Source organism: Trachypithecus francoisi, unplaced genomic scaffold (genome assembly GCF_009764315.1).
Source record: "Trachypithecus francoisi isolate TF-2019V2 unplaced genomic scaffold, Tfra_2.0 Lachesis_group12, whole genome shotgun sequence".
NCBI classification, from domain to species: Eukaryota; Metazoa; Chordata; class Mammalia; order Primates; family Cercopithecidae; genus Trachypithecus; species Trachypithecus francoisi.
In genome coordinates this window covers 80205082-80231324 of record NW_022681457.1, presented here as the reverse complement: position 1 = coordinate 80231324, position 26243 = coordinate 80205082, and the positions used below count along the sequence as shown (strand labels likewise).

At 51.5% G+C, this 26243-nt stretch overlaps 1 protein-coding gene across 12 annotated transcripts in view; it reads right to left on the bottom strand.

Moving 5' to 3' along the window:
• Positions 1 to 26243, bottom strand: part of ERI3 (ERI1 exoribonuclease family member 3) — a 134122-nt gene that overhangs the window by 8603 nt on the left and 99276 nt on the right. For 5 of the 12 annotated variants that reach the window (XM_033226703.1, XM_033226700.1, XM_033226705.1 and 2 more), the window contains 2 exons: positions 18484 to 18583; positions 12468 to 12633 (listed from right to left, as the gene is read on the bottom strand). The exons of 2 other annotated variants lie outside the window; for them this stretch is intronic. In XM_033226703.1, the coding sequence (XP_033082594.1) occupies positions 12476 to 12633; positions 18484 to 18583 (258 nt within the window). In that variant the 3' untranslated portion in view covers positions 12468 to 12475. The remainder of the gene's footprint in view (positions 1 to 12467; positions 12634 to 18483; positions 18584 to 26243) is intronic. 5 more of the 12 variants (XM_033226706.1, XM_033226711.1, XM_033226708.1 and 2 more) reach the window with 1 other exon arrangement.

Genomic DNA, 26243 nt, shown 5'->3' with positions numbered 1-26243 from the left:
CGGGCTGGGTACATCCACATAGCTCTTCATCAAGGACCCCAGCCGCTGCCCCAGAGAGCCAATTACCCCGCCCTGATTGGGATCAGATAAAGAGGGAATTTTTACAAATTAGGGAATAAATAGAATTTCCACACAGGGCGCGGGCAGGACCTGAGAGGCTATAATGAAAAACCATCCGTCACCATCAGTGCGGCCTGGGCACGCAGCCCCGGCACTCCCTCCCTGTGGGCTCGCCCTAATGCTCAGGGGCCTGGGTGTACAGGTCTAAGGACACCCCCAACCCTTCCAAGGCCTGGAAGCGGGAGCGAAGTTCTCAGGGGGTGCATACACCCTTTGGGCTGAAAATGCTTGGGCCCTAGCTCTGGCCTGGCCCTAATGCTGCCTCTTCCTTTCCCTACCTCTCCCTTCCTCAGGCTCTTGGGAAGGAGGAGACTGAGGCAGTCCTGAGAAAGACCAGAGTTGGGGCCCATAGGGCAAAGACCACATCCATGTCCCCACAGCCATGGCAACCCTAGGGCAGAGCCCCAGCCCCATGGACCACTCACTCAACTCCCATTAGCGCTCCTCCCCTTGGATCATTAAATATGTATATCTTATTACACGCCTTGTTAGAGTATCGAGCTCTATTGACTGATGATAAATCCTGAGCTTCATCCTGGCCATAAATTTATCTGGAGATGATGAAGACTCAATAATCTAGTCAGGCAGATAATATCATCGGGCCTTAAAAAAGATCATTACATTATATGTCAGAATTAAAAGTGAAATACGCCGTAGTAACAGGGCGGCTGCTCTGGCCATTACAGAGGATGCCCACCTCCCCCACCTCAATCCCAGCCAAGGCCCCATCCAGGTAGAGGGGCCAGGAAGCCTCACCTTCCTCCTGGTCTGGGATGCCCCAACTAGAAGTGCCAAGTTATAGCCAGATCACCTACGGCCAAGTAAAGGGAACCCACACAGGGAGGGGTTGGCTACTGAGAACAGCTGAGCTGGTCTGCCATACCTGGCAGCCTCATCAGTCTTCTGGGCCCTGTAGTGGTTCCAACAGGAACGTGTCAGGGCCTTACCCTCTTCCAGAAGGGCCTGAACTACCAGGACAGATTCCTTGTAAAATGAGGATACTGAGATACAGAGAGGTTATGCCACTTGCCTGTGCTGCCCCAGGTAGCTGGAAAGTACCAGGACCTGTGACCTGGCTCCAGACCCATGTACCAGCAGACTATCCGGAGACTTTCTTGTGAGCACGTGCTATCAATCCAGACCACGGCCACCTCCCTCCCAAGAGACCTGTCTGCCATAACCTCAGTATCCTGACCTTTTGAGAAATCTTGTTGCCAGCCTCTTCATTCTTTGACTTTAGTACTAATGGCCTTCTCCATTGTATCTAATTTCCACCCATTTTCACAGTAACACACTCAACCTTTTAAACATCCTACTACTCTTCCTTTGAAATATTAAATCCAAATATCCGTGGTTTCTGACAATAACAAGGTTATTATCCAAGTGCTTGGAGACCAGGAGTGTTTTGAATTTTGGATTTTTTTCAGATTGTGCAATATTTGCATATACATGAGATATCTTGGGGATGGGGACCCAAGTCTAAACACAGAATTCATTTATGTTTCTTCTATACTTTATGCACATACCCCGAAGGTAATTTTATATAATCGTTTATATAATTTTGTGCATAAAACAAAGTTTTGATGGCGACCCATCACATGAGGTCAGGTGTGGAATTTTCCACTTATGGTGTCATGCTGGCAGTCAAAAAGTTTCAAATTCTGGAGCATTCTGGATTTGGGATTTTCAGATTAGTGATGCCTAACCTGTCTGTATACTTTTTTTTTTTTTCCACTCACTGAAACCTTAAAATTTATACCCTTACTCTCTCCATATGTATTGTCTCTCCTGTATTCACATTTTTCCTTGCCCACTTCTTTTTCTTTGAATTAGAATGTTACTCTGTCACCCAGGCAGGAGTGCAGTGGCTTGGTCATAGCTCACTGCAGTCTCGGCCTCCTGGGGTCAAGCAGTCCTCCTGCATCAGCCTCCCGAGCAGCTGGAACAAGTATGCTACCATGCCTGGCTAATTTTTTTTTTGGTAGATATGGAGTCTTGCTATGTTACCAAGGCTGGTTCCACCTTCCCCAGCCTCCCAAAGTGCTGGGATTATAGACATGAGCCATTGGGCCTGGCCCTTGTTCACTTTTGATGATGTTCCCAAGAGCGACCACCTTCTGCCCTGTTGGCAGAGCCCACTACTTCAAGTAATCAGAATTAATCCTCTGTGGTCTGAGTCATTTTTGGTGACCCGTTCTCCCTTGCCAGTCATTGACATAGGGATGGGCATGTGTTCTGGCTACTGAGACGTGAGGGTAAGTTTGCTGAAAGGCCTTCAAGGAAAATTTCTTCTCTCTTATGAAGACAAGCATGAGGGAAAAATAGTCCTTTATATTCTGCTGGATGTTTTTGGACCTGCACATAATGTCTGGGACTGCAGACTCCCTTGAGGGGAGTTAGCCTATGAAGACCATGCTGAAGATGAAAGAAAAATGGAAACAAATCTGGGTGCCTGATAACATTGCTGAGATGCTGAATTAACCAATCTTAGGATCACCTTACTGCCAAGTTTCTTTTGTGAGATAATAAATCCCCTTACTGTTTAAGATATTTAAAATTGGGGTTTCTTTTTCTTGCAGCTGAAAGTATACTAACTGATACAGAATGTAAAGGCAGGAAGGAGAATGACATAAGGAATGGACCTTACAACATAGAACTCACTGAATAAAGGAGGCAGGCCAAAGGACAAAGAGGACGCTGCTATTTCAGGCTGGGAAGTTGGTAACCCTTTTTTTCTTTTGCTCTCTTGAAACATTTGATCAAATTGTTTCTAGCTGTATCTCAGGACACAAGCTATGTTAGGAAAAAGGCTAAAAGAATCAAGTTTAGACTAAAACCCCAGTGAAAACAGAGAAGGAAGAAATATAGCTTTACTAAGAAAGGCATTCTATGAGTATGGCTTGCAATATAAGTTGACTAAACGCCCCTCAGTTCCACAAAGTCATCAGACTCTTTAGACTTCTTTCTTTCTGCCCTGCCATTCTCGGCATGTGGTTTCCAATCCTCAGACTATTTCATAGTCCAAAACAGCTGCTGGAGCTCCAACCATCAAATCCACATTCCAGGAAAAAGAAAGGGGGAAGGTGGGAAAAGGCAAGAATAGCGTATTTCCCAGCTGAGTTGCTTCCCTTTAAGTATCATCCCTAGAAGTCCCAGACAACACACTTCCTTTTGTTTCACCAGCCAGAGCTCAGAGACATGGCTGTACCTAGCTGTGTGGAAAACTAAAAAAGTAGTCTTTTAACTAGGTACACACTGATTATTATACAGGGGTTCTATAATTATACAGGGGTTCTATTTAGTGAAAAAGAAGGGAAAAGTCATAGTTTCTGTCCTAGCAACATAACTGACATGTCTGCCTTTGGAGCCTGGATTGCACAGTCCATTACTTTTCAGTCTTTTTCTTGCCAACCCTCAACTCTCTTATTCCCTTTTCCTTGTCACCCTTGCCTGGAAAAACCCAAAATCTGCCTTCTCTGTGCCTGCCACCTGGAGCGTGTGACTAGAGAAAATCCCAACCATATAGACTAGTGCCACTTACAAAATCAGAGTCATCAGCCTCAGTTGGGTATATAAAACTGCCCAGCCAATCTCCAGTGTTCCTGATCAGTGTGCACTCTCTCTCCCTTCAGCCCTAGTGACAATTTCAAGTTTCTCTCCTTTTCACAAATCTCAAATCCCCTGCCCTCAATAGCACCACAAACCCCCCACCCATACAAACAATCTTATCTTCTACTTCACAGAAGCCACATAGAAGCCACTCTTATGAGTCTGCCCCAGTCCTCTCATCCTGTCACAAGAGAGGGCCAAGCCTGATGTCACTTTTTTTTTGAGATGGAGTCTCGCTCTGTCGCCCAGGCTGGAGTGCAATGGTGTGGTCTCGGCTCACTGCAACCTCTGCCTCCCAGGTTCAAGCGATTCTCCTGCCTCAGCCTCCAGAGTAGCTGGGACTATAGGCTCTTGCCACCACGCCCTGCTAATTGCCTGATGTCACTTTCTAAGCCCATCCCTCCACTCCACCTGGGTAGGGTCCAACCCAGAATCCAGGCCTTTTCAGGGTCCTTACATTATTGAGTACTCCTATTTCCACTGATACAGCTTCACTTTTTTCTTCTGCATTGGCTCCTTCACATAAGCATGTAAATATATTAATTCTCTCCCATCTTGGGAGTAAACAAGTCTCCCTTTAACTCCCTTTTCCATTTGGCTAGTACCCAATCTCTCCTCCCTTTTAGAGGCAAACTTCAGAGTTGTTTACACTCAGTATCTTATTTCCTCATCTCCCGCCTTGCAATCTGATCACTGCTTTACCACCACTGCTTTCTCTGATGATCCCTATGACTCATGAGGATGAAGCTTTTCAGGTTTTGATTGATAGACAATTGGTGAACAGTTCACTCCTTAAAGCTCTCTTCCCTGGGCTTCAGTGACCCACCCTCACTTTCCATGCAATTCTCCTTGGTTCCTTTGAACACTCCCTTTCTTTTGATCACCTCTTAGATATGGGTGTTGCTCAGAACTGTCATTGGTCCTCTTCCCTTCTCACTCTCCTTCCCTGGGCAAACTTTCCCCTCCTGGAGCTTTAATTACCATATATTTTCCAATAATTTCTAGGAGCTTTAATTACCATATATTTTCCAATAATTTCTAGGAGTTTTAATTACCACATATTTTCCAATAATTTCTAAGTCCATATTCCCATTACCACCATCCTGGTCCAGCCCACCATCATCTCTCATCTAGGTAACGGCAGTGCCCCTGCCAATCTTTCTTCCATGGTGTCCTTTTAAACCACCAATCTGGTCATTTCACTCCCTGTCTTAAAACCCAGGCTGGGCGCGGTGGCTCAACGCCTGTAATTCCAGCACTTTGGGAGGCCAAGGTAGGCAAATCAGGAGGTCAGGAGTTCGAGACCAGCCTGGCCAACATGGCAAAACCCCATCCCTACTAAAAATACAAAAAATTAGCTGGGTGTAGTGGCACCTGTAATCCCAGCTACTCAGGAGGCTGAGGCAGGAGAATCGCTTGAACCCAGGAGGCAGAGATTGCAGTGAGCCGAGATCACACTACTGCATTCCATCCCGGGCAACAGAGTGAGACGCTGTCTCAAAAAACAACAACAGCAACAACAACAACAAACCCTTCAATGAACCTGGAGCAGAAAAAGGACATTAATGGAAACACTGGTGAAATTAAAATAAGGCTTTTTTTTGGAGACAGGGTTTCTTTCTGTTGCCCAGGCTGGAGTGTAGAGGCATGATCTCGGCTCACTGCATCTCCACCTCCCAGGTTCAGGCCAGTCCCGTGCCTCAGCCTCCCAAGTAGCTGGGATTATAGGCATATGCCACCACACCCGGCCTAATAAGCCCTTTAATGTAGCATAGTACCAATGTTAATTTTCTGGTACTGATAACTGTATTGTGATTATGTAAGATGTTAAAATGAGGGAAAGCTGGGTAAGGGACACATAGAAACTTTCCTACAAATATAAAATTAATTCAAAGTAAAAAGTTTAAAAGTCAAAAATTAAAACCACCACCACCAGCACCACCTCCAGTGGCTCCTCACCCCTCTCAGGACTGCTCAGCTAATCCCTATTAAGTTCAATATTGCCACCTTGCCTGACTCAGCTCCCAGTGCATCCCAACCCCTTTATAAAAGTCTGAGTTCTGGACCTGTTTACATCTCTAGTCTCATCATTCCCACTCCCCTGTTGTACAGCCAAGTTCAGTCTCATTTGCCCCTTGAATTTTCAAATCCTCTGCCTTCTGCCTAGAAAACTCCCCACTTCTCACCTGGCTCATTGCCCTCGCGTTTCAGGACCCAGGATTGCTAGTGCTTCCTCTAGGTGCCTTCCCTCCATCCTGCCTTCATGTTAGGAACCTCTTCTGTGTGCTCCCACAGCAGCCAATTCTCCGCGTATTGTAACTGCCTCTCCTTCACCTCCTGCTAGACCATGAACTCTCTGAGGGCACAGATGTTATCCACAGAGACACTCAAGAAATACATACTGAAAAGAAGAAAGGAAGGACCAGAGGAAAAGAAAGAGGGGCAAGATTACAGGCAAACCAACTCCAGCCCTGACATTTGCCACCCAAAGCCTTGACATGCCCAGGACCTGAAACCCTGTCATGGTCTTTGTCTCCAGCTTCCAAAGCCCTGAAGGTTTCAGACCCTTCCCCACCTCCATTCCCTTCTAGCATCTTGGTTTCCCCAGGACTTTGCTGTGCAAGGAGACTGGCTGGGACCTGAGCTCTCATCTGTCTGGCCAGCCTGTCCTGCAAACCCAGGCAGCCAGGGGTGGCAGTGGTGGTGCTGGGGTGCCCCAGTCCTAGCCAATGATGCCCTGGAGAAAGGCCTAGCTATGCCTATGGTCTCCCGGAAGGGGGGATGCCCTCCCTAAGCCCTGTCCCACCTGGTAAATATTTCATCCTCAAGCTGCTCAGCTAATCCCTATTAATTTCAATACCGCCGCCTTGCCTGGCTCAGCTCCCAATGCATTATTTATCCCCTTTGTTTGTTTGTCGCTAACAGGTGGGCCCCAGCGGAGGCGCTGACTGGGGACAAGCCCACTCTATCACAGTGTGGCTGTGAATTAATCATGAGGACTAATGGGAACCACCTCAGCTCCAGGCACTTCCCTAGCTGCCTCCCCTGCCCTGGCACCCAGGGGTGGGCGAGGGCCATCTCAACTCAATTTAACTCAATTCAATACAGCACATTTTATTTACTATCTGCCTACACGTGTCAGACACTGTGCTATGCTTTGGGGATATAAGCCAAATGAAATAGACATTTCTTGCCCTCAGGGAACTTGCAGTCTAGTGAGGGAGACAGGCATTAAACAACTTTCAAACAAATAATTTCTTAATTACAACTGTGATTAAATGCTATAAATGGGGAGAGCAAGGTGCTGAGAAAAAGTACATGGGGGAGACGGAGACTTGATCAAGTCTAGGAGTCAGGGAAAGCATCCCCGAGGAAGCAAACTTTAAGCTGAGCTCTGAGGGATGAGGAGGAGTTAACTAGGTTGCAGGGTGGGAATATGGGGCTCTGGGGGAAAATAAAGCCACATGGGAAGGCAATGAGGTAAAAGAAGGTGTGACAGGTTCCAAGAGATGAGGGAAGGGCGTGGAGTGTGGGGAGCAGGAGGAGACTGGCTTAAGGGGGACAGGAGAGGCCGGCAGAGGACAGAGGCTGAGTCTGTGCCCAAGTAGACAGGGGACTTCCCCTAAGCCAACAAGGCTCAGAGTGGGGACTCTCTTCTGCCAAAATGATCAAGCTGTCCTGATGGATCACCATGGAGCCCTCCTGAACACAGGATTTTCACTCACCACCTCCCAAACACACACTCCCACTACTTTTGCCGCCTTGAGCAACTGCTGATTTCTTGACCTTGTGCTTGTGGCCTTCTGAGGCTGTCCCTCGTGCTAGGCCCACCTCCTCCAGGGACTCCTGGAGTCCTACTTGCTCTTCTTGCCCACCCTTGAGGTGGTCAAGAGCATTAACCCTCAACTGTGCTGGTCAGGGGACTCGGGAGCGCCTGGCCCGGGGACTTGTGAGGAGACCTGCGTGAGCCTCTCAGCACCCTGCAGGCTTAGGTGCTTCCATGGAAAAACAGGGCTGGATCTGGCACCTCAACCCTGTGGTGGAACCAGGAACACGGCTGGGAACATTGACCTGCCTCAGCCAAAAGTGCTCACTTCACCTCCCACAAAGGAGCATCTCTCACCTCTGAAGCCCTGGTACTGGCCTGAGCACCCAGAAGACCTCAGCAAACATTTTCTGAATGAATGACTGAACACAGGGAAGGCTCCATCATCTCCCACAATGATCTCTTTCCCAGACACTTCCCTCAGAAACTTTTCTAGAAATTTAAATAGATGAAGGAACAAATATGGGCCAAGGATTTTACAGTTCTTGCTTCCAGTGAGCCTGACAGTTAGGGGCCAGCATCAACCCCATTTTAAAGAGGAAGAAATAGAGACCCAGGATGGGGAACGACTTACCTAGTAACACTCAACCTTGAAGGCATGAGCCTTAAACAGAATGAGCTCAGCCCGGCTCCAGGCTCCAGCATATCCAGAGATACGCTCCCTCTGTGGGCATTTCCCCAGGCACCCTAGCTCTCTAGAACAATCCTAAAAGGCATCTGGTTTATGAACTAGGTGCGGCTCTGCCAGGGCAGAGGCCTCACTGTGCACATGCTCAGGGTTTGTAATTCTATTCAAAGTGGCCACTTTGAAAATCCATATGTCTCCAGGCTCCCTGTACATCATGGTGTCAAGTCTTGGAGCAGAGGCATCCATCAGGGACTCCCGAAGGCCACGGTCTGCATGCCCACATGCCTGATCCCACCCACGTGCCTGGCCTTGGCTCCCGGTGGCCGGCAGCACTACCTTGTCCTGTGCACAGGCTCACAGTAGCCCTAGCCAGTCTGCCTGGCCCTGTCTTACCCTGGCCTTAGACTCCTCTGGTTGCCCTGCCCCACCCCGCCCCAGAATACCTCCTTGGCCCTACCCGGCCTCTGCTCTTCTCTCTTGGAGCCAGGCAGCCAGCACGGAGGCAGCCTCGATAACTCGCTAACGTGCTGCCCATGCTGTTCTTAAAAATTTATGACTGTGCAACATGAAAAATCCGGCTGAGGAGCTATCATTAGCGGTGCTGCCTCCCTCCCCCACCAGAGCCACCCTCGTAAATTGAGATTTATGGTTGCGGCAGGCGGGGCGGGGGCGTGTGCAGGCAATGAGGATGTTGGAGGGGAGACAGGGAAAGACCAATGAGGCAGCCGCGGGGCCAGGGGCTCCCCCCTGCGGCAGCTCCGGTTTATCGCAGGCTGCAGTGATAATCCCTGCGGAGAATAAGGGGCCGGCCTGGGTGTCAGCGCAGCGCAGCGCTAGATCTCGCCTAGCAGTGGGATGGGACAGGTCGGGAGGGGCCTAAACCAATCACCGGCTCCTTTCGGTGTATAGGGCCAGATTTTGGGGTGCCAGGTTCCAAGCAAAGGCCTCTAGGGAGGAAGCATCATCGTTGGGGAGATCACAAGGCCTGGCCACCAGAGTCAGCTTCTCCCACTGGAGTCAGCTTCTCCCACCAGAAGCATCTGGGTTGGGCTGACTGTCCTATCCCAACCCAAGAGTGATGGGGAGGCAGGAAGGATGCCTAAGAGCCTCCTCTCCCCTTCCTCTGGTAAGATGGGTCTGTGGAAGGGATATTCAGAGCAAGAGTATAGGCCTGAACCCCATCACACAGCCTCCACCGACAAAGGCCAGGCTGGGGCTGAAAGGAAAAGGAGGTGATCCCACAGCCTGCATCCACCCTGCAGGAGGAGGGGAGGAAGAGTCCCCTCCTCCTCCTCCCCTGCTCACTTAGCCCTGTCAGCCAGGCCATTATGAAATTGGGGTTTCATTTACAGACTAATTAAACATTACAGCTTGTTCACAATTACAACGCGGGGATGAGGGAGTAACTAATTACGGAAGAAATCAGCTAACATTTATCTCTGCTCCCACCCTCCCTCTCCTCCCCCAATCTAGCTTCTTCCCACTCCCTGGTCACTACCAACTCTCTAGGCTTATTTCCTAGGGTGGGAGACTGGAAGGGGCCTAGTAACCCCCAGCCCTGGACATAAGATCTAACTGCTATTCTTAGCTATTCTGGGAGAGGGGCTGAGAACTCAGGGCCCTGTGGCAGGGGACAGTAGGTGCTTTTGTGCAAGACCCTGTGGGTATGGCCTGTGATGGTATACGTGTGGCTATGATATCTGGTGTGGGGGTCTGCTCTGGGGTGTGCGACAGTGCTGTGGGGCTGCGAGGTTCTACATTATCTCCATCTTGTAGCAAAAGGTCTTGATGCGACTGCTGCAAATCACTGTGTGATGGGATATGAGCGTGAATGAATCATGCCCTCAACCCTCAGCCCCAGGCCAGGACAGAAAAGAACTAAGCGGCTGCAGGAGGTGATGGTTAATGCAGGCCTGGGATATGGCCCTGAGAGCCCAGAGCCCAAATTCCCGCTGGGCGGCCCCATTCACTCTCCTGCCCCAGAAGCAAGAGGGGCAGGGTACCCTGCCCTGGGACTCAGCTGGCCTGGCCTTGGCCTCTGGCCAGATGCCCACTCTGGGGCCCAAGGAACCTCCTGGGGGCCTGGGGTGCCCCCTGTGGGCAGGAGTCCTGGGGTCTGGCTGGCCTGCCGCAGGGTTTAATAATAGTAACAGTGAGTGTAAGCGTTTCCATCCTTCCTGCCTTTGGGCAGAAGAAGAAAGGAAAGAGGAGGGAGAGGAGGGAGTGGAGGGAGCCAGCTGAAGGGAGGCTTTGAGGCCTCAGAACTCACATCAAACGGCAGGATCTGGGCCTAATTGTCTGACCCCTGCCCCTGCCTTCAATCAGCTCTGCGGCTCCCCGCCCGCCCCTTGCCTAACTAGCAGCCATGTTCTCCTCATTAGGACAAGCTCCCCTTGCACACGTGTCCCCGGACATGTCCCCAGCACTCCCAGCTCCCAGCCCTGCCTGGTGGGAGGGTACAGCAGGGACCCAGTTTTGGAGGGGCCTCTGGGACAGCTATACCCTCAGCCACCACAGCAGGCTGGCTTGGGCTACCCCAGCCCCTCTCCTTGAGCTACATGGGCCTGGAGGCCGTATGCTGGGACACACTCCTGGGCTGGCTCAGCTGCTGGGTACATTCTGTCCTCTGTGTGTCCTTCTTGCTACAGCCCAACTGTCTCAGACACACAGCTTCTGAAAGCAGGGCCTGTTTGATTCCCGTCCCCTTTGGCCTGGTTCAGCCTGGCTTGGGCTGGTTTAGCCTAGTAGGAGGTCTGAGTCAGGGTCTGTGTTCACAGGCTAGTAGCTGAATGAACTTCTCTGCCTATGGTACAAGGATGGCTCTTTTAAATGGATCCAGGCGTGGTGACATGTTGCGTGTCTGCAGCTGGTGGAATGGCAGGAAAGCAGTACTCATGGTGGTGAAGAACTCCAACCCTAGACTAGGAGAGATCTGTGTTCAAATTCCTGCTCTCTCACGTCCTTGCTGAGCAGCTCTCAGTCATGACAACCTTCTGGAGCCTCAGTTTCCTCATATCCAGTAGAGATGACAGCCTTTATTACGGGGTTTGAGAATTCAGTGACAGAACAGATATAAAGCCCTCTGTACTAATACCTGGCACTCAGCAAACAAAGAATGACACTGGTGTGATTCAGACCAGGCCAAATTCCCCTCTCTGCAGGCCACAGGCCCCACTTTGCCCAGTGGGGCCTAGGCCTGGTCAGTAGTGTCCAGGATGGGAGAAGCTAAGAGGAAGGGTCCAGAACCCTGCAGGAGAGGGGCAGCCCCAGGGGGCACAGCTAATGCCGACGACAGAGCACCTATGCTGGAGCCAAAGCATAGGGAGGGATGTCCCACAGTAGTTGCAGGTGGAGGGGCAGAGCCAAGCTTAAGGGATGTCAGCTGGCATGAGGTCAGATGGGGTGGGCCAGCAGGGCTGGTCCATGAGGTATGGATTGCCCCATGAGTACTGTGGGCCTGAAAGGAGGGGCTGCTGTGAACGCCACTGGAGTGAAGGCTGTCTGTGCCGCTCTAGGGACTGATTCTCAGGGTACCAGGGACTGGGGGAGGGGCTGGCCTGGTCTGGGCCCTGACATTGTCTCTCACCTTAAACCAGTGGTAATGACTTGCAAATATTGATGAAAACACAAACTACAGAGATTGTGTTTTTCGGGGAGTGAAGGTGGGGAGAGGGGATAAGGAGGAAAATAAACTGAAATGAAGTCCGGTTATCTCCCATCTGTGGCTGCTCCTAATCCCTCAGCCCAAAGGAATCCAATGCAGTCCCTTATCTGCCCTGTCAATCACTCAATCACCGCCCAGTGCTTGGTGGGCACCGCACGCCCTCACACACACTCAAACACATGCTCACACATGCACACACACGCACACACTCCAGTGACTCTTGCTCTAACACTCCCGCCCACCCCCAGCCCATTACTCCTCTGAGTAGGAGCAGCCAGCACGCGGGTCCTGCCAGATGGATGTAATTTGCATAATATCAGCAGCGGAGGCTGCAAGATCACCAGGGGTCAGGGCGCTGACATCCCCACACAGTCTATCTGCAAGTGCTAATTTGGCCGGCATTGATCTGTCTTTCTGATTTCTTTGTCATTTAAGTCTGCGATGGTTTGACAGGAGATACAGAGAGAGACAAGGGGAGATGAGGCCGGGGCCTGGGGCTAGGAAGGTGGGGAAACAAACATTGTACTTCCTGAAGAATCAAACACACAGAATACATACATACATACATACATACATACATACAGGAGAACCTTCCTCCATCCATCTGTCCATCAACTCACCCATCCATCTAGCCATTCTTCCATCTATGGTTGCTACTGAAGAGTAGTCTGGTGTCTGGCAAGAACCAATTCCTCAGATGTCTCTGGGGCTCCAAGGGGGTCAGCTCAGGGAGGAAGGAGCCAGCACCCTCTCCCAAGGCACTATCCAGGCAGGCCAGTGCAGACCCTGTCAATGACGGGGGAGTTAACCCTTCTCATGACCATCCACCTCCCTGGCTTCTCCCGTTCTTAGGTCCACACCAGAAAGAACTGGATGGGAGGGGCAGTAGTGTTGGGGAAGCAAACACTCCACTGTGCTCTGCCCTTCCCCATAAGGCAGCTGGGCTGACTCCTCCCCTCCCAGCCCTGAAGGTGGCCAAAGGTAGGGGAAGCGGGCAAGGTACCTCTCTGGGACAAATGGGGAGAAGGACATCAAAGTCTGTAGAGGTCTCGCATCAATGTATCACCACTCAGATCATCTGAAGCCCAGAAGACTCCACGAATCTTCCTAATTCTGAGGCTCTCTAGCTGAGCCAGAAAGTCCCACATCCTATCAGATCTAAATGCTACCTCCTGAACCCTCAGCCAAGGTCCTCACATTCTTTCTTGCCTTGGGTGGGGGGTCCCCCACAGGAATGGGGACACTGCCAGGCTAGATGTCATGGAGAAAGGGGATGGGAGGAGAAGACTAGCAGCTCTGGGAAGCAAGAACCCTCTGCAGAGAGGTGGACATGGTCATTCTGTCAAGGGATGCAGAGGGGCTTGAGGCTTCCCAGAGGTGCAAGGCCCCCTCCCCCAGGCCACAGTGGCTCTATCTTGGTACCACCCCCTTTCCTTGCCTATGGCAGCAGGAATAGGGTGATCAGAAGGAACTCCCTGCTGGGCAAGAGGGGGGCTGGCGTTTGGTGTGTGCTAATCCCGGGCCCGAGGTCTTCAGAGGGACCCGGGAAACTTCAAGGAGGCAAGGCAAAGCTGTACTGCAGACGAGCTCATTAGCCAGCACCCCCCCACCCCCCCAACGAGGAGGAGGGCGGGCAGCCCAGTGAGCGCCGCGGCAGAGGCGGCAGAGAAAAGGCTGTCACTGTCCTTTCTTTCTTTTGGTACAAGCGTCTCCCTGAGCCGACGATTCTCCCGCAGTGACACCTCTCACGGGCACTAATGAGATCCATGTCACAGAGCTAATGCGTTCTGACTGGACTCTTGATAGACACCCCACTCCTTCAGGGGAGACCACAGGCCAGCCCACTGCCCCACTGGGGGCCAGGCCCCCACCCTGCCACCTTCCAGACCAGCTCTCTTGCCAAACAGTTCTGGGTAGCAAGCTCTTGAGAGTCCACTTGGTTTCTGGCCATGCCACCTGTACCACAAGCCTCACCGGGATCCTTCTCCGTCCCAGAGCAGAGGGGCCAAGCTCCTAGGCAGGACCACCCAGCCAGGAATCAGGGAAGGTTCCAGTTACTCTCTTAGCCAGCTGAAACCAGCAGTAGTCTCCGGGGCCTCCAAGTTACAATAGCAGGTGAGATTTTACTGACATTTCCTATGCAGATTTCCAAAAAAGAAAGGAAGGAGGCCCAGGCCCTGCCCTTAGAGAACCCAAGTACGTAGGGCCAGATCATTACCTCTGACAAATTATAATAGGGCCCAAGTGTGTGTTTTGAACACTCATACTGGGAGGGCCAGGCAAGATTCCCAGAGGAGGTGGCCCCTGGAAGATTAGCAGAATTTTCCTGGGCCATGAGGCAAAGAGAGAACTGAAATCACAAAGAACTGTCAGGGCCAGAAGGAGGTCAGATGCCAACAACTGCAGGTCCCTGGCTCAGGGAGACTGCAGCAGCAGAGAGGGAGTGGTGATGCTGCCTCTGCTTTCTTCCTCAGCTGCTGCTACTGAAGCTCTGCTCAGGCCTGCATGTTTCACTTGACGGAAATGAGGGAAGCGAGCTTGTTTTCTTCCACATCGTCTCTATTGGTAGCGCAAAGCTCAATACCAAAAGGGTGCTTCATACTTCCGCAGTGATAACACAGGCTCTGCACTCAGATGGGCTTGGGTTTGAATCCTGGCTCCTCAACCAACTGGCTGTGTGACCTTAGGCAGTTCACTTCACTGAGCCTCAGTTTCTTCATCTATAAAATGGGAATGATGATGCTTGCCTTCATAAGACTGTTGTGAAAACAGAATTAGTTAATATAAAGTGCTTCCAACTAATGTGAGTGCTTACTGCCCCTTTGCTGAAATGAATGAAGGACCACTCAGCAGTCCCCTGTGGAGGCTGCCCTCCCTCAGAGCCTGTGGTCCAAACCAAGGATGCTGACAGAGACCGTCGGCAGCCCTGGAGTCGGCAGTTCTAGATGCATGCAGGCCCTACTCACCACAACCTGCTCTGGCACCAGGCTGTTCACCAGGCTCCCAAGGCAAAATCCACTACCGCAGAAGGAAGTGCCCTCCCCTGACTATGACATCACGCTGACAAGCCTCCAGCAGCCTTTCTGCCCAGGGCTGCACCACCTCCGTACCCTCCTTGGCCCTCCCTAAACCCGACTTCACCCTCAGTCCCCAGGGCCAAGCCCACAACTCCACTTGTGAGCTCTGTGGGGGCAGAGCACTGTGTCTGCCATTGTTACCAATACATTTCTAGCACCTACCATGGTTCCTGATGTATGGTAGGTCCAAGATAGTGTGTACGGAATGAAAGAAAGTTTTACCTGGTGTCCTACCTCTATTTCCAGGGCCGATGCACTCTTGCTTACCTTGCTGCCAGCCTCCCTGTCTGCAGTCTGTCCTCACTAGTCCTTCCCCTATAAACTATGAGCATCCTCTGACTGAAGCCAACACTGACCATGTAACTCCCCTGGCCAAAACACTCCTACAGCATGCACAACCATCCTAGTGGCCCTCTCCCCTATGGCCTAAGCCCCTTCCCCACACCCGTCACCCCAAGCCTGCCTCTGTACTCTCTCAGCACCTTCACACCACCCATCCCACACTCCTGTGGCACTGCAGGAGAACTGAGCAGACCCTGGACATGGCTCAGCTGTGGGATCCGCAGCACCCTTGCCTGGCAGCCACCCAATGCTGCCTCACCCCCCACCAGCCAATACACATACCACTCCCCATTCCAAGCTGGCAGCTCCTCACACAGTTAATTAGCACCATGTCACTAAGGACCAGCCTGAGTGGCCAGTGACAGGAGCTGACCTCTGACCCCCAGGGCTAGGAAGCAGTCCACATCAAACTCTTACAGCGCGACCCTTTTAGCACGCACAGTAACTCGGGGCATCGCCAGCTGAAGCTCATTAAAGCTGTCTCTTTGGTGCGAGGGCCATTAACCTCACTGCTCAAAACCCACGCCTCCCCTTCCCCGCCTCTCCCAGCCCAATTAATGCCCTATATCCTCCCTCCCTTCCAAGCACCCTCACCCACACCTCAGAGCCAGCCTGGAGGTGGCAGGGCAGCCCTCTTCATTCAAAGACTACAAAGACCAAGTGTAAAGAAGCCCAGTATCCTGGGGAGCCCCTGGTGCTGGCAACAGAGGAGGGAGCCCCTTTAGCCCCACAGTGTGCCCAGCACTGCATGAACACTTTCCCAGGGGACTCACTGAGCCTTCCCAACAACCCAGAGAGGCAGATGGCACTGTCCTTCATCTACGGTCACAGGGTGCTGGGTGGAAGAACCAGAACTACTTCTGGCTCCAAAGCCCTTACTCCATTGTCACTCAGAGCCTTGGGCTGCCCCATGGGGCCCACCCAGATAAAGAAACCACCTTCTCTGGAAAAGCAGGGGATGCCTCAGAGGCCCTAACCTAGGGTCAACAGGGGGACAGACAACAGGGGCATTGCTGAGTCTCAAGAAGCACAGAGTGGGAACAAGGAACCCCTTCTTCTCAAACACACACCCTGGGACAGATGATAGAAGGGGCACCCAGATAAAGTACATGTGGGGTGCATTAACCCTGGCTGTCCCCAGCCCCCAGCCAGTTCTTCGTTCCGTGGACCAATGCAAGTCTTCTCACTGGTCCTCTTTGGTTGCTCCCTTTCCCATCACTCTTTCATTGATTCATTTACTCACCTACTCATTCATTCAACCACCCACATGCATTTATTGAGCACCTACTAAGAACTAGTTTTGTGCAACAGAAACTGCCTCATTGATTCTGAATCAGAGCTTTGATCACATCATTCTCTCACTCACAAACTTCCTATGTCTCCTCAAAACTGCAGGAAAAGTCCACACCCTTTAACCAGGCATTCAAGGCCCTGCTTATGTCTCTGATTATTTTCTAGCTGTTTCCTAACCCAAATTTGTCACTCCAGTCATGGGAAGCTTCTTGTAGGTGTCTGAACTTGTCCTCAGCACACTGGGTTTCTCATGCCCACAGGCCTTTCTACTGAGTCCTCCTATCTAAAATACCCTCCCCCCATTTTTCTGACTACCAAACTCCTATTCATCTTTCAAAGATTCCAATTCAAGTGTCCTCTTCTCTAGGAAACTTCCTGCTGACCTCCCAGGCATATTACCCTGCTGGGTTTGGCATCTTCTCTAGATTGTTTGGAAAATATCTATGAGAGGGAACATCAGTTATGGTGGAGTACCCCCAGTTCCCCAGGCCTGTTGGTCACTTCCTCTTAGCCTGGACCCTGGGAAACCCTTGAGATGTCCCAACAAGAATATGGGGACATCCCTCCTGGGGTGAGATGCCCCCATATCACTACCTCTTAGTGAGAGGTAACTGAAGAAGTAGAAGCTACTTGGCAACTAAGGAGAGGGAAAACCACCTTTGGGGCAACCCATATATTTTCTATCACAGCCCTTAGTACCCTGGGTGGCAAGCACCTATTTCAGGCAAGTCCCTGTCTCTTCCCAGGATGTGAGCTCACTGAGAACAGAAACTTGTACTCAGTGTGCCCAGCATCCACAAGGCACCAGTCAATGTCTGGAATGGATAAACGGTCTACTTTGAAGGAGGTGACTGGGTCCTTCGGACCTGGTATTATCTCTCCAGTACCCCCAACAATGATGCGACCGCAAAGGCTCACAGGTTGTGGTAATGTCAGAGCACTGCCCAGAGACACTCTGGCTCTTCCCCACTTGGAATAAGGCCTATGCCTGGTCAGGTGCCCCACCTGAGAGCATGTGCATGCACACATGTGCATATGCAAACAAAATAAGATACACAGAACTGAACAGACACACCTGACAGATACAGAGACTGGCAGCTGCTTCCACACAGACTCATGCCCTCAGAAAAATACAGATATACTGTTAACACGCTCCCCAACAGACATGTATAATCATGGACACATTATACTCTCAGTCTGACACAGAGACATACAGCTAAAGGTGTCACACATATGCAGACACACGGATACAGATATGTATTCATACTGATAGATCAGAAACTAACAGAGCCTCCAACTGCCTGGAATCGTAGTCACTCCAGTTCCCTTCCAAACAAGAATCCCCCTGAGGGTATACCCCCCTTTGGTACCCCAAGTGGCCCCCCTCAACCCAGGCACCGCTCAATGGAGGCTGCTGCTCCTGCGGGGGAGTCAATACCCTGTGGACAGAGTCATCGGTCAGAAGGACCCCGACTAATTAAAAGCTGGTGAGGTTTAAATAATTCATCTCCTTAACTCCCATTGATCGTCCAGTTTAGTGGCCACAGACTTGAAACAATATTAAACAGCCTCCTCCAGCTCCACGGGGGGTGGGTAAGCTGACATGTCCCCACCCGCTGAGGACATTGCCCACTAGAGATGCAGCCAGTGAGGGGGGACTTTGGCCTGAGTCCAAGGCCACCTGTGACTCACCAAAAGCCCAGACCCAGCCTCCTCCAAAACACCACTTTGCGTGGTGCCTTCCAGTGGTCCCATTCAGTAATTTTCTCATTCCACCCGCCTTCTGCCATCCCCCCAGCTATGTAGAGAGAGCCTTGTTAGGGCACTGAATGAGCCATGGAAACTCTCTGTGTGCCTGGGGACTGGGGCATGCGGGCAAGGGACGATGGATGGAGCTGCCGGGGGAATATGCGAAGGGACTGACCAATGCCGCTGTGGGGCCGGCCTATGTGTTGCAGGCTGAGGCCCTTGTTCATGTCTAGAAGTCCATTCTTGGGCCAGCAGCCCATGGCGAAGCTGTAAGCCTGGAAGACAGGAGGCAAGTGGTTAACGGAGGCCCTGACCCTCTGAACCAACCCCACTCACAAGGTCTTCCCCCCGACCCCCAAATCTTTCCAACAAGGAATTCCTCTCACAATGCCATCTCATGAGAATCCCTTCTCCACCCAGGTCCTCCCCCGACCCAGCAGAAAGTCCCTTCCTTCTCCAGAGTGCCCTTTCTCCTGGGCTTCTCCCCATCTGAGTCCCTGGCCCTCACCGGGTGCCCCTCACCAGGACTCCTCTCTAAGGAGTTCCCGTTCACTAGGCTCCTCCTTCTCAGGAGCCCTCCTCTCACAAGGGTACACCTGTACCATGCACCCCTCCTTAGGATCCCCCCTTTCCAGAGCTCCCAGCACTTCGCTGGGCCCCCTCCTCACAGTACTACTGTTCACAAAGACTGGCCTCAGGCAGGACCTTGGAAACCAGCACATCCAAACTGCACTCCACAGACAGAAATGTTGAAGTGACATCTGGCTAGCAAGGTGCCATGGTCAAGGTGCTTTTGACCACAAGCAGGCCAGGCTATGGAAGGCTCTGGGAGTTTTGTGGGGGCTCAACTGAGGAGACGAGTAAGGTCACTTGGTCAACTCAAGCAGCTGGGAGGGGAGTACATGGGGCGTGTGTGTGTGTGTGTGTGTGTGTGTGGTGTGTGTGTGTGTGTGTGTGTGTGTGTGAGTGTGTATGTGTGTGTGTGTGGTGGGGGGAGCAGATGCTCTGAAGGTCAAGTGCTCACTTATGCATATTCAAAGCGGCCACCCATCGATCTGTACTTAATTGTTTTCCTGGGGTTGGGGAAGGAAGTGCTGGGGGCATCGATCTGCTCAGGCCCCAGCACTCCACTGCCTCCCCCTCCATCCCCTTCCCTCACCACCTGGCTGCCAGCAACCTCCACCTGGGGGCAGGGGGGGGGGCCCATGGCAGGGCAGGGACAGCGCCTTCCCTTACAGTCCCTTTTAGCCATGACTGACCTGACGCCACAGATGAGGAAACTGAGGCCCAGAAAGAAGAGATTTAACATAGGTTAGATCACTATGAAGTAGCCAAATAGGATTTAATTCCTGCTCAGCCTGTTAACCAAATCCTGGGCTTCTCCCGGTGGGCCTGGTAGCTAGTCAGGCTTTCAAACATTACCCACACCTCACTTTAGAAGTCCGCAAACACCAGGCTGCCCTTCTACCAGTGGCAGGACAGCATATAGGGCAGTGGTCAGAATAAAGCTTGGGTGAGTTTCCAGAAGTTGGATGGGGGTCCAGTGACAGAACCAAAGTGACTGCCAGCTGTGAGCATATGAGTACTGCAGTGGTCCAGCCCTTTGCTAGTCCCAGGAGGTCTCCATCCCACTAACACACAGGGGAGAGCACCCAGCACAGGGTCAGAAACACAAAATGGGAGGCTGCACACAGTGTCTGTGCCAGGGCCCAGGACCCAGATTCTGTGTCCACCCTTCCTTTCCAGCTGCAGGAACCAACACTCCAGCCCCATGGGTACTAGGAGGCTAGGAGAGAGTATACTTAAACCTTAGCACCCTCTAAAGCCATTCTCCTTGACCACAGAGGTACCAGCCGCAGCCCAACTTCCCCGCCAGCCTTCCCCCACCCTTTCCCAGGCCAGAGCTGAACCCACAAATCAGGGGCTGAGTGTGAGGCTCAAGGACTGGGAAGAAGATGCTGGCCCAGAGCCAGGGCAGAGCTGGGATGGAGGCAGTGAGGGAAGCAGCCAGTGGGCGGTGCACAGTCAGAGAAGCCGCTTAGCCTAGTGAGGGCTGAGGCTGGAGCGCAGTGGGCCAGAGAGCAGTGACGGCCGCCTTTCAAGTACTTTAAAATCACTTACAAAGGCCGGATTAAACGATCAGAAATTCCATTTAATAGGACAAATAAAGAAATAACAATCTACTCTATCAGCCTGGAGAAGGCGAGCTGGATTGAGTTTTTTTTCCCCCTCTAAAAAGGAAAACGGGAAGGAAGGGGGAAAAAAGAAGGATAATGTGTGTTTACTCAAGCAAAGAAAAAAATATTTAAGTGATGTCGGGGAGAAGATTGCAGTAACTAGTGAAGAATAACATCGTCTACTTTGCTGTCAAATCACACCCGAATTTCAGTAATAGATTCTCGGCTGACACTCAATTCAATTCGAAGGTGATCCTGCTTTATCCCAGCCCATCAAATATTAAACACTTGCATTAGCAGGTGCTGCCGCTTCCCGGCTTAAAGCGGCGGGCGGGCGGCAGGGCTGCCGGGGCCCCTCCGCTCTGCTTATGGCTTGGGGACAGGGCAGCTCAACGTTATCTGCACGTCATCCTGAGTCTTATCGCAGTTAAGTGGGAAGACCACTTCAGATAACATTAGATGCTTGCCCCGCCGCGTCACCGTGATTAGATTATTCTTGTAATTATGACTTCCACAGACTGGGATGTGTGGAAGGGGGACAGAGGACAGCAGAACCCGGGAGGGCCAGGCTGGACCAGGGAAAGCTGGGCCTCTGGCAGGAAAGCAGAGGTGCCAGGCAAGGCGGCAACCCGGTCCTGCCTGACGGATGCCTTTCAGGAAGGGCAGTCTGGCTTGTCAGAGAGAGGGCGAGATGAATTGGCGTCTCCACTGCGGCCGCGGGTGTCATGCCGCACAGTTTCATATTCCCAGATAAGGCGTGATAACCAATTGCTGCTGTGACATGGCCTCATCCAGCACTTCCTCAGGGGGGCATGGGGCGGGGGAGGGGGCGGCGCATGCACATGGGTCTGCCAAGCTCCTAATAAGAGGGATTTAATTTTTACAAATGCTGCTTCCAGCGGGGCCTTCACATACCAGCCAAAGTCCAAAAACAATATTAAAAACGGTTAATTAAAGCTGCTCTCCCTCAGCCTCGGCTCTCCCGCTGTTGGTCCTGCTGAGAACCCTGGCACGTCTTCCCCAGGTACTGACACGTGCACCTGCAGAGCCTAACCTTCTCATGTGACTGCCAGCCTCATGGGGCCGCCCTAGGCATACTACCAGGGCCCAGCACCTCATGCTCCCCCCAGCTCCTGCCATCTTGGGTATGGCTCAGGCACAGCCAACAGATGCAGATAGCTGCCCACAAAACATAGGTGGTCCCACAGCAACCTGTGCTCCTGTCAACATATGGTCTGGATCCTCACACCTGCTGCTCCTCTGCACCTATACTCATCCGTGCCCACCACTCACTTTTCTCACTTTTAAAGCCCATGCGTCTCCCCACCAGACATGCAGGCCATGGAGTGGCCCAAGTGCATATATGCTGGCACGCCACACATGCATCAGACTTGCCCTCAGGTGACTCTGCCACCCTTCCATTACTTGCTCCCTCCATTCGCCCTCCTTAAGAGATTGTATCTGTCTACAAATCTCAGCAGAGACCTTCCTGGGAGTCCTGATCAGGGTGGGGTGTCATGGGCTACGTGTCAGAGATTCCGGCTGAGGAGCCAAGGCTGGCACTCAGAGCCCCACCAGAGCAGGAGGATCAGCAAGACTGAGCCCTGTGGGTTGCCCACAGGGGACGATGAAGATAAGCATACCCCAGTGAGATTGGAGGAGGCTAGGAAAGCTTCCTGGAGGGAGTGGTGCTGGCAGGCTGGGAGGGTTTGACAGGTGGCAGGGGAGTATAATTCCAGACAGAAGGCACAGCAAGGACAAAGGAAATGGTATGAGCAAGCACAATAAAGGCTTGGGTGTGGCTGGGACAGCCAAGTTAGAGAGGGGGGTGACATCTTAAGGCACTGCCTCTCAACTCTGTGTACCTGGCAGCAACATGGCATCAAGGGGCCTTGTGTCCATCCCTTTACTCCTGCCTGCTCCCTCTCACTGCTCCCTTCCCTCTCCTGCCAGCTTGGGGGAGTAGGGGTATGGGGCCCAGAAGCTTTCTGACCTTCATCAGTGTGGGGCAGGAATCTGCTTTAAGAGCTCTCTCCAAGAACTTGTGCCTAAGCCTGTTTCCCAAAGCTGCTTCCAAATCCTCTGTGTGCCACTTCTTTGGCTGCAACTCTCTCAGCCATCAGGGTCCACCTGCCCAGCTATGCACAGTCAGCACCTAGCCCCTGGGGTTCCCAGCCAGAGGGTGGGGCAGGTAGGAGGATGACTGAGGAGCTCCTGAGTCCTGTCTAGGGCAGGTACTGATGCGAGCCACAGGGACAGGTGGAACTGGCTGGGGTAAAAGATGCTAGGCCTACCAAGTCAACCCACCCCAGCCCTGTGCCAGGCAGGCAAGCACGCTTCCCTTCCCCTGGGCTGCTGCAATTTCCATGCGCAGGGAAGCAGGTGCCGAGCTGCTCCCGGCTGGCTCTCCTCTCTCGTGGCTCTGCCCGCCTTGGCTGCTGCCCCATTAGCTTAGTGGCCAGCCATCTGCGACGGGCCCGCCGCATAGCCCTGCTGTAGGCGCGGCGGGTGGCCCCCTGTGTAACAGGGAGCTTTGCCATTAGCGCCTTTAATATTCTGACACCTCAGCACAGCCTGCTATTACATGCAAACGCTGATCGCCCTGTGAAATTACATTGCTAGGCCCGCGCGAAATGGAATCGTGTATAATCAGCCTCCTCCATGCACTGTCAGTCCCATCACAAACACAGCGCCCGGCGGCTTACGGGGGCTTAGCAGCTGCGACAAGTGTATTGGGTTTAATAGATGAAGTAGCACTCATTGGCTGCAGCATCAGATCCTTCAAAGAAGAAAGAAGAGGCCTCAGCAGCTGCTATGGTGTCTCTGCCCACCCATATACTACCTATCAGGACCCTGAGAGCAGGATGGACACACAGTGGGAAGGGCTGTGGTTGGGCTAAAGGGCTAGAACCCAGTTCAGGCTGCAGACAGAATAGGCTGCTCTGCAACTTCCAGAAAACCCAGAGTTTTGAAGCCTGTGCTAGCACATTCAGCCTATCCAGCCCACCTAGAGGTGAGGAGGAGCAGGCTTCTAACCATACCTCTGGATGACTTGTCACCCTGCAGGCAATTGCTCAAGACTAGGAACCAAATCAAACCAACTGGCCATTCCCCTAACCCCCAAGAGAGATGAAGCTGTGATGGTGATACTCCAGAGGATAGGGGAGAGAAAGTCTGGCATACACAAATACTACCTAACTTTCTATCCTGACCAACACTTCCACAGCTGGCGAGCCAAATACTTAAGGCCACAGGTAAACACTAGGGTGGAGTACACCACATATACTTAGGGCACACCCAGCAGCCCATGCCTCATAGAAAGGCTCAGTTCTGCCAGCTATTAGCACTATAACTTTGGATGAATTATTAAACCTCTCTGAGTCTCAGTTTCTTGTACGGCAAAATGAGATAACAGTACTTTCCTCCAGTTATATCTGAGATCATCCAGGACTACTCACTCCCACTGCTACTTCCAGATATTCTTGGTGCCATTGCTCAAAATGCACCTTGCCTTTGAGAATACTGTTCCCTCTCCCCTTCCCAGGGAACCCTTTTCCAGGTTCAGCCTAACACCAGTTATGGCAGAGTGTATTTTCCTGTGATGGGCTGCAACACTATCTACCATGTCTCACACGCTCTTCTTTCACTGTGACTTTGACATACCTACTGTCAAGACTAAGTCTATGTCACCATCCCTGCCCTTCAAGACTACTGCAAAAATGCTTAGGCAGCTTCCACCTCAATCACTGGAAAGTTTCCCTGCAGTCTGGGGCTGCTGTGTTAAGTAATGAGACTGCCCCAAGGTAGCCATGCTGTGAGGAAGCCCAAACTAACCCATGCAGAGAGAACACAGAGAGAGGCCATGAGACTCGGTGAAGAAAGAGAGAGGTCCAGCCAGCCACCAACTGCTCTGACCACATTGTGCCAGCTCCAGCCACTGCCTGACTATATAACCACACAAGAGATCCTGAGCCAGAACCACATTACCTATCCCCTCCTGAATTCTTCAGTCACAGAAGCCATGAGGGATAATACAGTATTTGTTGTTATTTTAAGTCACTAAGTGTCAGGGTGATCAGTTATGCAGCAACACTAACCGGCAAGCCAATACCTACTCAATCCTGGATATACTCTGCAGATGTCTTCAAATTCTTTCCTGCTGCTTCTAGACTATTCTTCCTCTCCCTCTGGGACTTCATTCAAATCATCATCACTCTGGGTAACTTCAGTATCTACAGGATAACCCAGCCATGGACCTTGCCTCTCAATTTCTTGACTCCCCGTGCTCTAATGACCTTCTCCCCTACCTATTTCAGTCATCTTTCCCCACAGCCACCCCCTGAGCCTTGTTATCACCCAGAACTGCCCTCCCTCTGAAATCTCACAAGGACAGATTCCACTCTGGCCCCAGCCTCCTATCCTTCTAGCTTTTGTATGCTTTCTCCTTCTGCTCTTGCTTCCTCCCAGCCCCCACCTGCCCCTAGTCTGTCTATCCCCTTTTCGGGCTTCAGTACTTTTCCACTAAGCCTGAACCCTTGAATCTATAACTTCAACCACCCATCCCCCAATTTTCAACGCCCTGCCCACTTGTCCTAGAGCACGCACACTGTTTCTGGAAAACCCCAACCATGACTCCATTTCTCCACACTTGCTCCTGAGCTCAGCAATGCCAGAAAAAGTCATTCTTATATACAGAAAGTGGTTACTACAGATCCAAGACCACAACCTTAGCAACCCTCAATGGTACTCACCAACCCTACTCCCTTCCTACTTTCACAAAGATAATAAAGCCACTAGACAGAGCTCTTTCTGCATTCCCCTTATCTACAAATGCATCTGCATCCTTCCCCACCTGCTCCTTTACCTCCCCTGTTCTAACAGGGGAGACACTATGCTTCTTGTCTAAGGCCAACCTCGTACTTGTGCTTTACATGTCATCCTTTTCCCACCTCCTCAGGCCCTTGCTCCATCTAGTATCTCTTGTCTTTCTAAATCCTTAACCTCCTCTTCTCTGCTGGCTTCTTCATTAACATTAAAGCATATGCTTAGATCTCTATCACTTTCACATAACTTCTCTGTGTCTTGGTTTCCTCTTTGTAAAACAGGGGTTATAACAGTTCCTACCCCATACAGTTGATGTGAGGATTAAATGAGTTACTGTCTGTAAAGCGCTTAAAACACTGCCTGGCTCTTTGAAAGCTATGTTAAGTTTTAGATTACTTTTAAAATTCTATATGCATTCCACATCCTAGCCAGTTACTGCTGTTCTCCTGTTAACGACCAACTTCTCAAGACTGCCACCACTCCCTTCCTCCCTCACTCCTTCACTCCCTGCAGTCAGGTCACAGCTGCTGCCATGCTGCCCCACATCTGTGGACAGTTTCAGATTCTTACCTGCCTTCACCACTTTGCAGCCTGCTCCATCTCTGAAACCCTTCTCCCTTCTTGACACTTTACTCAGTTTTCCTAGCTCTCTGCCATTTTCCTCACAATCTCCTGTATAGCCTCCTCTGCATTGGGTCATTGTATCTGTGTACTCACCCACTCTGCACTCTCTTCCTATTTTTTTCTACATGCTACCACTCTTCTTGGGTGATTTCCTCAAGTCCATTGTCTTCAACCTTTCTAATTTCCAAATCTGTATTTCTTACCCCTACTTGAGTGTCAAACATATATACTCTATTGCCTACCTCGAATCTCCCCCTGGATTTCACACAGATGCTTGATTCTCAATATGTTTAAAGCTCATTTCAACATC